Here is a 15246-nt window from a genome sequence, read left to right as displayed (position 1 = left end):
CCAGATTAAGGGGCTGGCAAGTGTGGTTTCTGGTGAGAGCTCTCTTCCTGGCTTGTAGAGGCCACCTTCTCACTATGTCTCCACATGGCCTTTCCTCAGTGTGTGTACAAGGAGAGGGAGAGAGAAAGGGAGAGAAAAAGCATGTGCTAGCCAGCTCTGCTGTCTCTTTTTATTAGAACACTAATCCTATCAGATCAGGGCACCACCCTATGACCTCACATAACCTTAATTACTTCCTTAGAGGCCCCCTCTCCAAATACAGCCACCTGAGTGTTTGTGCTTCCACATATGAATTTGGGGAGGACACAAACACTCAGTCCATAACACCCATTTTACAAATGAAGAAACTGAGGCACAGAGAGGTTAAGCGAACAGCCCAAAGTCACACAGTTGGCAGTGGCAGTATTCAGACCCAGGCAGCCTGGCTCCAGGGCCCTTGCACTTATCCACTGTGCTGTGCTGCCTCCCCCAGGAGAACGATTGCCATCTGGCTGAGAAAGAAGATTCCCAACAGGAAATCTAGACTGTACAGTGCTGTAGACAGTGGGTTCAAAGGGAAAAGGAGAGCAGGGAGGATTGGTGCAGCCAGGAAGCCTGGAGGAAGATGAGCAAGGTCTGACAGCAAGAGGAGGAGAAACTCCCAGTGTAAACGAAGAAGACAAAGATGAAAAACTCCTCCGTGAATTATCATGTCATCTTCACATCGTATATGCAAAACAAAAGTCACACAAATAACAGCAACCTAAACCACACTAAACTACTACGGCACCTTCTCTTCCCCCCTGCAAGGGGAACAAAGCAATAAACAAAGGATCTGAATGCATTTCTAGAAAGAAGGATGTGGACTGAGGTTGGAGCCGAGTGGGGGGCACAGGTGAGAATAATAAACCCAATCACAGCGACAGCTGACATGTACTGAGAGCTCACTGTGTGCCAGGCAGTGCCCGAAGGGCTCACCTGCATGCCTTCATTTAACATTTCCAACAGTCACGGAAGGTAGATACTGTTACGTATCCCCATTTCAGAGATGGGAAAACTGAGCCACGGAGAGGTTAACTTAACCAGGGCTGACACGTATTGAGCTCTTACCCTGTGCCAAGCATCACACGTGCATTTTCTCACTGAAATCTCACAACTACCATGGAAAGGGAGATTTTTTTTTTTAAATCTCTATTTTACATATGAAGAATGAAGCCCAGGGAGGTCATTTTTCACGGGTTACAGAGCTAGTAAGAGTAGAGTGGAGATCTGATCCCAGGCCAAGCTGACTTCTAGGCTGGGACGTTTATCTTTCACGGAAGATACATTTATTTATTTATTTATTTATTTATTTATTGCTGCGTTGGGTCTTAGTTGCTGTGCGCGGGCTTTCTCTAGTTGCCCCAAGCAGGGGCTCCTCTTCGTTGCAGTGTGCGGGCTTCTCATTGTGGTGACTTCTCTTGTTGTGGAGCATGGGCTCTAGGCGCGCAGGTGCAGTAGTTGTGGCTCACGGGCTCTAGAGCGCAGGCTCAGTAGTTGTGGCGCACGGGCTTAGTTGCTCCGCGGCATGTGGGATCTTCCCAGACCACGGATGGAACCCGTGTCCCCTGCATTGGCAGGTGGATTCTTAACCGCTGCACCACCAGGGAAGTCCCAAAGATACAGTTTTGAGATGAACAGTGAATTGGAGAAGGAATACGGGTCCACAGAGTGGATGGAAGAAAAGAGTCCTTCATAAGAAACGAGATCAACCTAAAGGTTTTGACAGAAGGTATCCCTGGCCCGAATCAGGCGTGGCCAGGCTGGAGGGTGGGTTGGAGGGGGAGCGTTTCAAGATGCTGCCAGAGCTTTGGGAAGGATCATGCTGGAGGGACTCAGAAGTGGCTGGAATCTGGGCAGGCCGTGGCTGCCTGCCTGACACCTGGGCCTGATGGCTAAACGTCTGATTTACGGTTCTGCAGGAGCTGTCAGGGAGAATAATATTTCACCGTGTCAGTGCTGAGCTGCTCTCCAAGACATCCTGCCCAACTGACCATTAATGCAACACAGGCCACAGCCTGTTTAGTGCTCTTCAGATAAGTTAAACATTTAAACAACACGAGAAAGACAGCCCAGGTTTCCCTCCCAGGGAGCAGGCCCCTCTCTGGCTAGTCCAGAGGCAGCATTAAGCTCTCTCACTTTTAAAATATACCTGCCTTGAAGGAGAAGGAGTGGGCAGGGAGTCCATCTGGGCTTGGATGAGAGTCATTTTTCTAAAGCAAATTTGTCAACAATTTCCTTTCTGCATTCGTGTCTCCAGGCAGCCAAGGACAAAAAGTAATAGGATCAGACCACAGCAGAGCAGGTTGGGAAAACCCCGGCTGTCACCAGCATAATCAGGACGGATTTTGACGAGTATTTGTCACCGGGCTTACTGTTCAGAAACAAGCAAGGATGAGAATACTAAGGATCAAAACCTATGGGGTGCAGGCAAAGGCTGATCCAGACAGCCTTAAATTACATTTATTAGAAAACCAGGAAAATTAATAAGAACTGGTAATTGAAAAGATCATTAAGGTAGAAAGCCTTTGGCAAGCATGAACAAGAAGAAAAAAGAGGGAGAAGAAGAGATCAGTAACCAACATCCAGAATGAAAGGGTGGACATTATTATAGGTTCAGGGGAGATTCTTTATTTTTTTTTAATTATGAGAATACCATGAGCAATATTGTTCCAATGAACTTGAAAACCTGGATGAAGTTGACCCTTTTCAGAAAGATGTAAATTATCAAAATTAACCCAGGGGGAAATGTTTTAAATAAATAAACCAGTGACCATGAGAAATTGAAATCATAGTTAAAGGTGTACAGCTCTAACAAAGGCACCAGGTCCAGCTCGTTTTAAACAAGCGTTCCACCAAACATTCAAGGAAAGGATAAAAAAATCCCATCCTGCACAAACTGCAGAGCAAAGAAAAGGTGGGATGCTCTCTCATGCATTTCAGGAGACTAATGTTACCTTGAAACTAAATCTGAACTTCGAGCACATGACAAAAGGATAAATCACTGTCATCGCTGATGAAAGATGGGACGCTGCAAGTGGATTCATTACCCACGTTTCATAATTTTTTAAAAATCCAGGACTTCCCTGGTGGCACAGTGGTTAAGACTCCGCACTCCCAATGCAGGGGGCCTGGGTTCGATCCCTGGCCAGGGGACTAGATCCCACATGCATGCCGCAACTAAGGAGCCGGCAAGCCACAACTAAGGAGCCCGCGAACCACAACTAAGGAGTCCGTGAGCCACAACTAAGGAGCCTGCCACAACTAAGGAGTCTGCCTGCTGCAACTAAGACCTCGCACAACCAAATAAATAAATAAATAAATATTTTTTAAAAATCCTGGAGACCTTGGTCTGTTGCCCAAGAGGGCCCAGAAGCAATGACACTCCTGCAGCAACTAGCACATCCAGCATCCAGATCTTGGCTTCAAAACACCATTTTCCAGCGAAAGGAACCAGGACTCCTTGGAGAAGTAACTGATTCTAGGGCTTGGACAGAGAAGTTACATGATAAACATGGAGCGTCTTACAGTACCAAAAACTAAAGAAGTGCTCAAAAAACCCCATGATGATGGGGTATGTCAAAGGGACACAAGTGCTGGCTGGAAGGGTTCCCAGTGGCCAGAGCTGGAACACTTTGAGTACTGAAACAAATAACATAGTATTCAACCCAAGATGTAAAATAAGTACCCATGAGTCCATACTGACACAGATAAATGATTGAATAAATAAGTGGGGGAGAACAGACAAATCTCCCATACAGAAAAATTCAAAATAATTTATGTAGATACTCTCCCCTTTACTGTGGGCTTTGCATAGTTTCTTCCTTCCAAAGAGTGGAACGGTGGGGGGAGAGTAACTTTACAGTAGAGAAGCCTGAGGAACACTACCTGAGCCAGGTGATCAAGGTCAATATCAACAGTGATGTCATGTTGATAGTATGTACCCTTGATGTGATGTGATGTGATGAGAGTGGCACTTTTACCTCTGTGATCTTCCTCACCAAAACCCATAACTACAGTCTAACCATGAGAAGAACATCAGACAAATCCCAGTTGAGACATTCTGCAAAATACTTGACTAGTACTCCTTTAAACTGTCACTAAAACCAAGGAAAGTCTGAGAAACTATCACAACCCAGAAGATCCTAAAGAGACAAGATGACAAAATGTAATGTGGTACCCCAGATGGGATCCTGACAGAGAAAAAGGATGGCAGTAGAAAAACTTAATAAAGAATTGACATCAGTTAATAATAATATAGTGTGGGCTTCCCTGGTGGTGCAGTTGTTGGGAGTCCGCCTGCCAATGCAGGGGACACGGGTTCGTGCCCCGGTCCGGGAAGATCCCACATGCCGCAGAGCGGCTGGGCCCGTGAGCCATGGCCGCCGAGCCTGCGCGTCCAGAGCCTGTGCTCCGCAATGGGAGAGGCCACAGCAGTGAGAGGCCCGCGTACCGCAAAAAAAAAAAAAAAAATAATAATAATAATAATAATATAGTGATATTTATTAGTTGTGACAAATATACTATTTGAATATAAGATGTTAACAATAAAAGAAACTGGGTGTGGGATATATGGGATCACTCTACTGTATTCACAATTTTTCTGTAAATCTAAAACTATTCTAAAATTAAAAGTTTATTACAGGGACTTCCCTGGTGGCACAGTGGTTAAGAATCTGCCTGCCATTGCAGGGGACACGGGTTCGAGCTCTGGTCTGGGAAGATCCCACATGCCACGGAGCAACTAAGCCCGTGCACCACAACTACTGAGCCTGCGCTCTAGAGCCCAAAAAAGTTTATTACAAAAAAAAAAAACTGAAGACTCACAGGTGTCTAGTAACTTTCCCAAGATCACACACCTAGGAAATAGGGCTGGCACTGGAGCCCAGGGATGGGCATTTGAAGGCCAACTGCAACATCAAGGACGTGTGAAACTGAATGTCTCTACCCTAGTTCTCTTCCGCCCCGCTTCCTGAGATGCATTAATGTGTAGCATCCTGACGTGTCTTTGGAATTTGGACTGAAGACTGCAGTGTCCTGCTTTGCTTCTAAATTGCTTCATCAGCAGAGCTGACCATCCATGAACCTTTTTCAGTGGTGAACTCAATTCAGTTTGGGCCTATGGAATTCAAAATAGTAATACTAGTGATAATTAAGGCAAACGTGTATGTGGCATTTTCTGTGGGTGAGGGACTTTTCAAAATGCTTTACCTGTATTGATTCATTCAGTCCTTACAAAACCCTATGTGGGCAGTACCATTCTATAGCTCAATTACAGACAAGGAAGTTGAGAGTCATGAAGATTAGTACCTTGTCCAAGTCCATTCTGTTAGTAAGCAGAGTCAGAATTTGACCCAGATCCCAGAGTCTGTGCTCTTGACTGCTGTACTCTCTGACCTTGCAAAAAACAGTTAAAAAAAAAAAAAAAGGCACTACCTTTAGGATTTCCCAGTTTAGCAGATGAAAGAAGAAATTGGCCATTATATCAGGCCTAGATTAACCCTACAGGCCCTACAAAGTGTGGAAGCACAGAAACATTTGTCCTGACATGGCATAGAGTTGGGGCAGTTTTTACAAAGGCAGTGACATCAACAAACCTTCGCAGGCTTTTGATAGATGGAAAGAGAAGGGAAAAGCATTCAAAACAGAAGGAACAGTAAATGCAAAGGCCCTGGGGCAAGAGCATGAGGGTTGTTGAAGGACGAGCAGGGGCTGCTGTGTCTGCAGTGCAGTGAGAGAGGGGTGGGAGATGGTGGGGGGAGAGTGATGAGTGGGAGGGTGTGCAGTCAAGTGGGGCCCAAGTCATGGTGAGGACTGTGTTTTCACTTGTAGGGAGGTAGGAGCCATTATGGGGTTTGGGGCAGGGGAGGGACAGGATCTGACTTAGGGTTTAGCAGGATCCCTCTGGCTGCTGGATGGAGACTAGGCTGGCAAGATGGGGGGTAGACAGGGTACAAGTAGGGAGAGTGAGGAGGTGACTGTAATAGTCTGAGTCGGGACTCAGTTAACTTTTTCTGTAAGGAGCCAGAGAGTAAATATTTTAAGCTCTGCGGCACAGGCTGTCTCTGTCTCGACTACTCAGTTCTCCCGTTGTAGGACAAAATCAGCCCTAGACAGTATGTAAATGAATGAGCATGGCTGTGTTCCAGTAAAACTTTATTTACACAAACAGCGGGCAGGCCAGATTTAGCCCCCAGGTCATAGTTTGCCACCCTCTGGTGTAGGTGGCAGGTAATGACGGCTTGGACCATGGTGGGAGCAGCAGAGGGGCCTCTCTTTTCCGGGGACATAAGAAGTACCTTGAGGACAAGAGTCAGGTTAGAAGCGAAACCTCCCCTCTCTCTTTTTTTTTTTTTTTAAATGAATTTAAATTTATTTATTTATTTTTGGCTGCGCTGGGTCTTCGTTTCTGTGCGAGGGCTTTCTCTAGTTGCGGCGAGCGGGGGCCACTCTTCATCGCAGCGCGTGCACGGGCCTCTCACTATCGCAGCCTCTCTTGTTGCGGAGCACAGGCTCCGGACGCGCAGGCTCAGTAGTTGTGGCTCACGGGCCCAGTTGCTCCGCGGCATGTGGGATCTTCCCAGACCAGGGCTCGAACCCGTGTCCCCTGCATTGGCAGGCGGATTCTCAACCACTGCGCCACCAGGGAAGCCCTACCTCCCCTCTCTTGACCCAAGCATCCTCTGATGCTGTTCTGGGCCCACAGAAGGCATTTTTATAAGTTAGTCTTAGGATGGATGGATCTTTGCAATCACAGGCTCTGGAGGCAGACAGCCTACTGGGCTCCTCCTCACCCTCATTCAATGGCCTTGGAAGTTTTCTGGGGTAACAAAGTACCCAGACTGGGTGACTTAAACAACAGAAACTTCCTGTCCTGCAGGTCTTGAGACCAGAAGTTCAAGATCAAGATGTCGGCAGGGTTGCCTCCTTCTGAAGGCTCTCAGGGAGAATCTGCTCCTTGCCCCTCTCTCCTACCTTCTCCAAGACATTCCTTGGCTTGTAGACCTATCACCCCACCTCTGCCCTCACGGTCACATGATGTTCTCCCTGTGTGCAGATCTGTCTCTGTGTCCAGATTTCCCTTTTTTATCAGGACATCAGTCATACTGGATTAGGGCCCACCCTCATGACCCCATCTTAACTTGATCATCAGTGAAGACCCTAGTTCCAAATAAGGTCACATCCCCAGGTACTGGGGTTAGGACTGCAACATCTTTTGAGGGGACACAATTCAGCTCATAACAGACCTGTTCCTGTACTTCTCTCACCTCATTTTCTCCTGTCTAAGATGAATGACAGTAGTATTCCCGTTAATCTATGTGAAGTGCTGAGCACAGACCCCGGCATATTGGGAGCCAGTCAGAGGCTATATATTGCTGGCCTCTGTCCTCCAGTATTAGATCCTACCTTCTCCTCTCCTCCCCATGGAGATACTTTATTTTTCAAAAGCAATATATGTCCATATTCTCCTTGTAAAGGAAGGAAGGAGGGGAGGAAGGAAACAGGGAGAGAGGGAGAAAGGAAGGAAAAAGGAAAGCATTTCAGTAAGGTTAAAGCCTCCTCTGACCACTAACCCAACGCCAGTGCCTTTCCAGATGGAATTACTGTTCCCAGTCGGATGTGTGAGCATCCACATCTTTCTATTTCCATTTATGTATATGGATACATTCATATATAACACCTTGTTTTGTTTTTAATTGGTTTTTATAAATATCGACATGTGTGATACTGGATGTCTCATTCTCCAGTCTGCTGCTTTTTGCACTGTAGGATGTCTTGGAAACATTTCCATGTGCTAACATAACTATCTCCCTCTTTCTTCTGAGCTGCCAGGTAGGATTCCCCTGAATGGATATACCACAGTTCATTCCACCATGATCCAATCGAGGGAACTGCAGGTGTTTGCAGTTTCTCACTGGGATGCTGGACATCCTTGCACGAGACTCTGCAGGTGTTTCTCTGGGTCAGAAAGTGTCAATTCCTCAGCCCCACTGCGCCTCACCAATGCCAAGGCCACAGGAACCCATCCTCTGTCTTGGGCGGGTGGTCCCGCTCCGACCCCCCACCCCCATGATAGTCACACTCTGACTCCAGAGAGGCCAGAAGCACCCTGGGCCGTGAGAAGCTGGCATCCTTTGAGAGGCCTGCCCCCCATGCAGCACAGTTGAGGGGCATATGATCCTCTTCCCCCAGGGCCCAGCCCCATCTTCGTGTCCTCCGCATTGTCCCACCCTTCTCGGTGCTGGCTCAGCGGGTAACTCAATCCAGGTCAGCTGGTGGAGTATGAGGTAGCGTCTAGCTGAGCTTCATGGTATTTTATTAAGCCCGAAATGTGATCGCTACTGTTGTCACACTTTAGCACCCCCGACGATCCCCACGCAAATGAGAAAAACAGAGCCTCCCCACATACCTTTCCCCTGACATCAGGGAAAGCACAGGGAACCCTGCCCAGGGGCCTGAGCCCTGGTGACCCCCCAGAGCAGCTTTCAAGCTTGAGGGAAGGCCTGGGGGCCACGGGAAGGTGTTTTTCCAATTTCAGGCAAAGCAAATGGACTGGGGGGAAATCTATTAATTTTTCCTCAGTGCCTGTGTCTCCAAAGTCAGCACTGGCTTTTAAATACAGTTTTCATTAACCTGTTAGGATTGCTGGCCCTAGGATCCTTCCATGTATATGAGATTGCTCTGGATCAGAGGTTTCAAACTAGGATGCCCACAGGGGCCAAGTAACCAGGTAAGGTAAAGTGAGGAAAACCCAGTAGAGGCTGCAGAGGAGTGGAGATGGATGTCAAGGCTAAGGATTCTCAGGATAGAAGAATGCAAGCCCTGCATTGCCAGAGCATGTAAATTCTCAAAGTAGCTGAAAATCTAGAGAGAGAAAGAGGGACAACAAGAAGAGCGAGAAGGGAGGGAGTAAAGGGGGAGAGAGAGAGATGGCTATTGTTCCAAAAAGTGTTTTAATGTTTTAAGCACATTTTGGGCTAAATGAGATATGTCTCCAGGCCAGCTTGCAAGCTCTTCCTTAATTGAACCTATCAACACAGCAGAGAGATTGTCAACCTCGTTTCTTTATCCCTCCAGAGCTGCACTGTCCTATAGAATGTTCTGCAATGATGGAAAACGTGCACCATCCAGTATGGTAGCCATTGGCTCCATTTGACTATTGAGCACTTGAAATAGGCCTAAGGAACTGAATTTTCTATTCTGGTTAATTTTAATTGAATCTAACTATAAAGAACCACATGTGGCTAACGTCTACTGTATTAGATAATGTGACTATCGACTCTTCCAGTTGGGGCCGTACCATCGTGCTCAACTATTTAGGAAAGGACACGCCCTCTCGGGGAGGGGGATCAATTATACCACCAAGACATTAGAATCCTGGGTGCATGGAAAGAAAGGAAATACGGAATACAGCAGAAAAGGTTTCGGTGTAAACCAGATGTCTGGTCACTCAGTGCCCCCCACCTAGTTTTTTTCCAGTACTATCCAAAGAGTTTCTCAGTTGGGGTCACCACTGAGCGTCTGCCATGTTCTTTGCCCTCTGCTCTGGCTACCATTTGCCCACGGCTGACCCCTAGGAAGCCTCTGGGTAGGCCTCCCTGCTCTCAGACCTGTCAGAGCACACCGTTGCCCACGCCCGGGTGCTGTGCCAGGCCCACAGACACGTGAGGTGCCGTGCAGCAGGACCCTGAGTCCTACTTTGTCACTGCCACAGAGCTGTGGGCAAAGTGTGCCAGGGACTCTGGAAACAAACCTCTTTCCAATCCAGAGGATCCAGCAAGCCACCTTCCAGTCCAAAGCTCATTCAGGGGGGCCAGAGAGGGATCAGCGGGCACACCACCCCTTCTTCCAGGTTCCAACCTTGATCCCCACAAAGCAGCCCAGGCTGCCCCAAATGCCACTGTCCCCACCTGCTCTACCCCCGCATCTCCATAACAACTAAGTTACCTCTGTGTATCTTTAAAAACTGATGGAGGGAAGGTGGTCCCATCATCCCCCAGTATAACTCTTGTTCTCAAAGATAAACTCAAGCCTCTTCCTTGTGTAAAAAGAGATCTGCTCAAAATGTTGACAACACCATTTTTTTCCCAGCTTCTCTCCTCCCATCAAGGGCCCAGAGATGTTACAACCAGTTTTTCTCTCAGAGGTCAAGCTCAAAGTTCCACGTGCATCTCCTCTCTCTAGCAGTCTTTGCGAAGGAGATATCTGCCCCCTGAAATTGTCTTGCAAACCAAAACGTGGATGTTTACAAATCTTAACACAATAATCAAAACTAACATTTATGTAGCCAGACCCTTCTCCTCTCGTCAACCTTGTGAAGCAGGTTCTGTTATTATCTCTATTTGCCAAACTGATCTCCGAGATTCGGGGTGGTTAAGTCACTTGCTCAAGTGGTTACCCAGGCGATCCAATTCCAGAGCCTGAGCTCTAACCAGTACCGTCGGGGGGCAGGCACAGCGTGCTCACGATTTTTGCCTTATGGACCGATCATCTGAATGGACTTTCTGATGGAGGTAGAGTTCACAGGCTTCCTTGGGGGCTGTTGCATCACTTGCCCCTTGGTTGCAAACTGAGAGAAATCCATCTCCACTCACTTAAATGGAAAAAATCCGTGTATTCGTCTCCTACGGCTGCTGTACCAAATTACCACACACTTAGTGGCTTAAAACAACACAGTTCTGGAGATCAATGTCCAAAATCAATTTCACTGGGCTGAAGATGTTGGCAGAGCTGGTTTCTTCTGGAGGCTTTGAAGGGAGAATATGTTTCTTCACCATTTTCGGCTTCTGGTGGCCGCCTGTATTTCTTGGCTTGTGGCCTCTGCCTTCATCTTCAAAGCACCTCACTCCAGTTCCCTTCTCCTCTCTGTTGTCAAGTACCCCTCTGCCTCTTACTTACAAGGACCCTTGTAATTACATCTGGGGTCCACCTGGAAAATCCAGGATAATCTCCCCATCTTAAGATCTTTAACTTAACCACATCTGCAAAGTTCCTTTTTCTGTATACGTTTCCTGAGATTAGGACAGGGATGTTTTGCGGGGGCTATCATTCAGCCTACCATAGTAGGCAGGGTGGCCTTGTCTCAGTTGTGGCTGGATCCAGAGGAGCAAACAATGTGATCAGGGCCTCATCCCTCTCTCCAACTCCCAAACCTACTTTCCTCTAACAGCCCCAGGCTTAATCTCACCATCCAGCAGCTCTAGGGAAAGGAGAGCTCCTCTTTCCCCAAAGTCCCAGGACTGGTTCTCATTGGTCCAGCTGAGGCCACACACTCATCTCTGAAGTAGTCACTGTGGCCAGAGGGACCCTGGGTCTCTCTGATTGGTTGAGCCTGGGTCATGTGCCCACCTACATCATCCCTCCCCCTCAGTCTTAACTCCCATGTGTTACGGTATTTCTCCAAAGAGAACTGAGAGATGTATGGGTGGTGGAAAGCAGCATGTTATCGGAGTCCATTGAATGGCGAACCCTTGGAATGGTGCCTGGCACATAGTAATACTTGATAAATGATGGTCACAGATTGTGGGACACAGAGGGGGACTTGGGCAGGGGGTACCTCCTGAAGCTAATGCTTGAAGAATACAAGGTTCACTAAGCACTTGAAAGCAGAAGAGCATTCCAAGCAGAGGAGACACTTGGAATAGTGAAAGGCTTCCACCATATGGCCATGGTAACCATGGGTCCTAGTGTACCTGGGTGCAGAGGGAGATAGGTCCTATTTTGTGCCTGTCCTCCTAATGTAACGTTGATAGCAGCCCCCTTTACATTGCAAAATTATCTAGGTTTGCATGATAAATTATACGGTCGCCACCACCCCTTACAGCCAGAGGCAAAAGAGGATGAGACTTAGCCCAAGGTCACCTGACCTTTAGTGGCAAAGTTTGGACTAGAATTCAGGACTCCGACTCCCAGTCCAGTGCTCCTTCACCCCGCAGCTTATGAAACCAACTCTTTTTTTTTTTTTTTTTTTTTTTTTGGCGGTACGTGGGCCTCTCACTGTCGTGGCCTCTCCCGTTGCGGGGCACAGGCTCCGAACGCGCAGGCTCAGCGGCCATGGCTCACGGGCCCAGCCGCTCCACGGCATGTGGGATCTTCCCGGACCGGGGCTCGAACTCATGCCCCCTGCATCAGCAGGCGGACTCTCAACTACTGAGCCACCAGGGAAGCCCGAAACCAACTCTTAAAGGCTGCATCAGCTTCACCAGTCACATTTCTCCCTTTTTCTCTTCTTGCCAAATTCTCTACAGGACTGTGACCAGATCCACGTGGACGATGTCTCATCCGATGACAATGGGCAGGATTTAAGGTAGGAATTTGGGGAGTCAATCAAAAATGCCCCTTCTGATTGGTTATCAAGCTTGCCTTTCCCTAGGAAGCAGAGAGGAGGGACGGCTGGTTATCGGGGCAAGGTGGCCTGCCCTCAGCCAGAGCTGGGACTGCTGTTTCTCTGAACTCAAAACCCACAACCCTGCCCCCCACCCTGCAGCCTGCTCCACATCATCTCGAATCACTGAGGCTGAGCTTTCTGCGGATCCTCTGTGATTCTGCTTATGTTTATCTCTCTGTGGGTTTTTCCCTGCTTACTAAAGTAATGCGTGCACATCGTAAACAAATATCACACACCACCTCTGATTTTGTCTCCCAGAAGCACCACCATCAAGAGTCTGGTAAACCTTTTTCCAAGGTTTGACTGCACTCACTAACATACAGACGTTATTTAATGTAAAATTGATATAGTCGACACTCAAAAAAAATATTTCTTGAGTAAGTGGCATGTCTGATTTCTAGGGGGAAACACTCCTAGGACATGAATTCCAGAAATAAGGTACCCAACTGCTCAAAATGAGACAGCTTTCAGAAGAATGTGGCTGGAATGTTCCAAACCTGCCCATTATAAAAACGGAACCCTAGTTATTAATCTGTGCTTATCAAAATTATCACTATTCAACGCCTTTAGGCCCATCAAAAATATTATGAGACCAAATAACGTTTTGCCTGTGAGCCATTCGTGGTAACTTAACTTAGTGTTTGCTTCCTAGGTGTGTCTTCCAACTTACTCAAAAAAAAAAAAAAAAAGAAATCAAAGTTTCTGTTCCTGAGCCCTGCAAGCCTTTTCAAAGCCCAGCACAATTAGAAGTGATAGCTGGGCATCGCCTGCTTCATTTTAATTAGCCATTCAGAAAATCCCTTCTGCCATCAGGCCTGGCAAGGAGCACGGCTCCAGTGCCAGCCAGGACTGCTTAATTTGTGAAGGAAATAAACCCCAGGTCAAGGCTAATTGTGTCCTTTTCATGAAGTCATCCCAGGGAACCACTCTCCCTTTCAAGGCAGCGAGCAACCAGTGTTCTGTTTTTATCGTCTCCCCTGTAGTTGGCTGGCTTGGAATTCAGAGCAATGTCCCGCTGAACCCTGATTCATGCTGAGTTGTTTGGTACCTCATTTCAAGAATCCACAATCCAAGGATGTTTTTTTCCCACTAGAAGCCAAATTCCCCATTTGTTCATTCAAGAAATACCTATTAAGCACCTACTGTGTGCTAGGCAACAACTATCAAATGCCCCTTGTTTTTGTTTTGTTTTGTTTTCAGTTAACAGTAAAAACTAGTGGTAACGCCCTTACTTTGCACCATGCCCTGTTCCAGTTGCTCTATGTGACTTAACTCACTGCATCTTCACAGTAACCCTAGGAAATAGTTGCTCTTATCATCATCATCGTTTTACACTTGGGGAATGGGAGGCACAGAGAGGTTCAGTAACCTGCCCAACCTCACACAGCTGGTAAGTGGGTGAGGCAGGATTCACGGACACCCTTCCCTGCCCTCCACCTCTCAGCAGAACATCCAGGCATCTCCCCAGGTATCCTGAGTTTACAGAGTCAGTGTTCTTTTTCAAGAATAAATTCTCTAGCCTTTCTGCACTACCCAGGGAGGGGTCCATAAGGCATTGTTCTAGATTCCCATCATTACTTAAAGGGAAATTTCCACAATGTCCGGAGTCCTCGATGTCCTGCAAGTGAAAAAGGAGGATGTCTTCAAATTCTTTGCAGCAGGAACCCAGTTAGGAGGCACCAACCTTGACTTCCAAATGGATCGGTCCATCTACAGAAGGAAAAGTGACAGCATCTACATCATAAATCTGAAGAGAACAGGGGAGAAGCTTCTGCCGGCAGCTTGTGCCATGGTTGCCACTGAAAACCCAGCCGATGTCAGTGTCATGTCTTCCAGAAGACTGACCGGTGAGCTGTGCTGAAGGTTGTCGCTGCCGCCGGAGCTACTTCTATTCCTGGCTGTTTCACTCCTGGAACCTTCACTTTCCAGATCCAGGCAGCCTTCCAGGCGCCACCACTTCTGGTGGTTACTGATTCCAGCGCTGACCACCAGCCTCTCCCAGAGGCTCTCGTGTTAACCTGCCTACCGTTGCTGCGTGTGGCAGACTCTCCCCTGCGCCGTCCCTACAACAACAAGGGAGCTTCCCCAGCGGGGCTGACACGGTGGATGCTGGCCTGGGATGTCCTGCGCATGCGTGGTACCATCTCCCGTGAGCACCTGGGGAGGTCATGCCTGATCTCTGCTTCTACAGGGATCCAGAAGAGCCTGAAAAGGAAGAGCAGGCCGCTGCGGAAAAGGCTGTAACCCTGGAGCAACGTCGGGGTGAATGGATGCTCGGGCTCCCAAGTTCACTGCCACTCAACCCGAGGTCACAGACCAGTCTGAAGGCTCACAGATGCCCTCTGTGCCTGCCCAGCGGCTCCCTACTGAAGACTGCGGAGCTCAGGCCACTGGCTGGGGAGGCACAACCACTGAGTGGCCCGAAGCTGTTCTTCCAAAGACTCTTAAACAGAAAATGGAAATGAGGTTGATGGAAAATAAAATTTCTTTAAAAAAGAAAAGGCAGAAGACATTCTCTAGCAAGATGGGAACCTTGACAGTAGAGAGGAAGGAGCACGTGTCAATTTAAAGTGTGGCTTCTGGAAATGAGGGGCCGTGATGGGATAAAGTCACATAGCCCCTTTCTCGTCAGGATAAGAATGTGCTAGAAAAGTGCCCAGCACAGTGAGTAGTCCTTGCTAAATGGCTCTCTGCCCCTACGATTAGATGTTCTCTGCTCCCTTTTACTAGTTGGGGATATTTTATTTCTCTTTAGCCCCTGGTCACCGCCACCCAAGGGAGGGACTGAGAAGAAAGCAGCGGCAACATGTCTGTGTAATAAACCCACTGGCATCTTTCGT

The 15246-nt window shown here is 47.8% G+C and overlaps 1 protein-coding gene and 1 pseudogene across 1 annotated transcript in view; both read left to right on the top strand.

Annotated features, from left to right (window-relative positions):
• The window catches only part of EYA2 (EYA transcriptional coactivator and phosphatase 2), a 267714-nt gene that overhangs the window by 238363 nt on the left and 14105 nt on the right, over positions 1-15246 (top strand). The window contains 1 exon segment of the mRNA XM_055090855.1: positions 12267-12325. Within this exon segment, the coding sequence (XP_054946830.1) occupies positions 12267-12325 (59 nt within the window).
• Positions 13966-15183, top strand: LOC112066200 (40S ribosomal protein SA-like; annotated as a pseudogene).

Source organism: Physeter macrocephalus, chromosome 14, assembly GCF_002837175.3.
Source record: "Physeter macrocephalus isolate SW-GA chromosome 14, ASM283717v5, whole genome shotgun sequence".
NCBI lineage: Eukaryota > Metazoa > Chordata > Mammalia > Artiodactyla > Physeteridae > Physeter > Physeter macrocephalus.
This window is presented reverse-complemented; position numbering and strand designations above follow the sequence as displayed.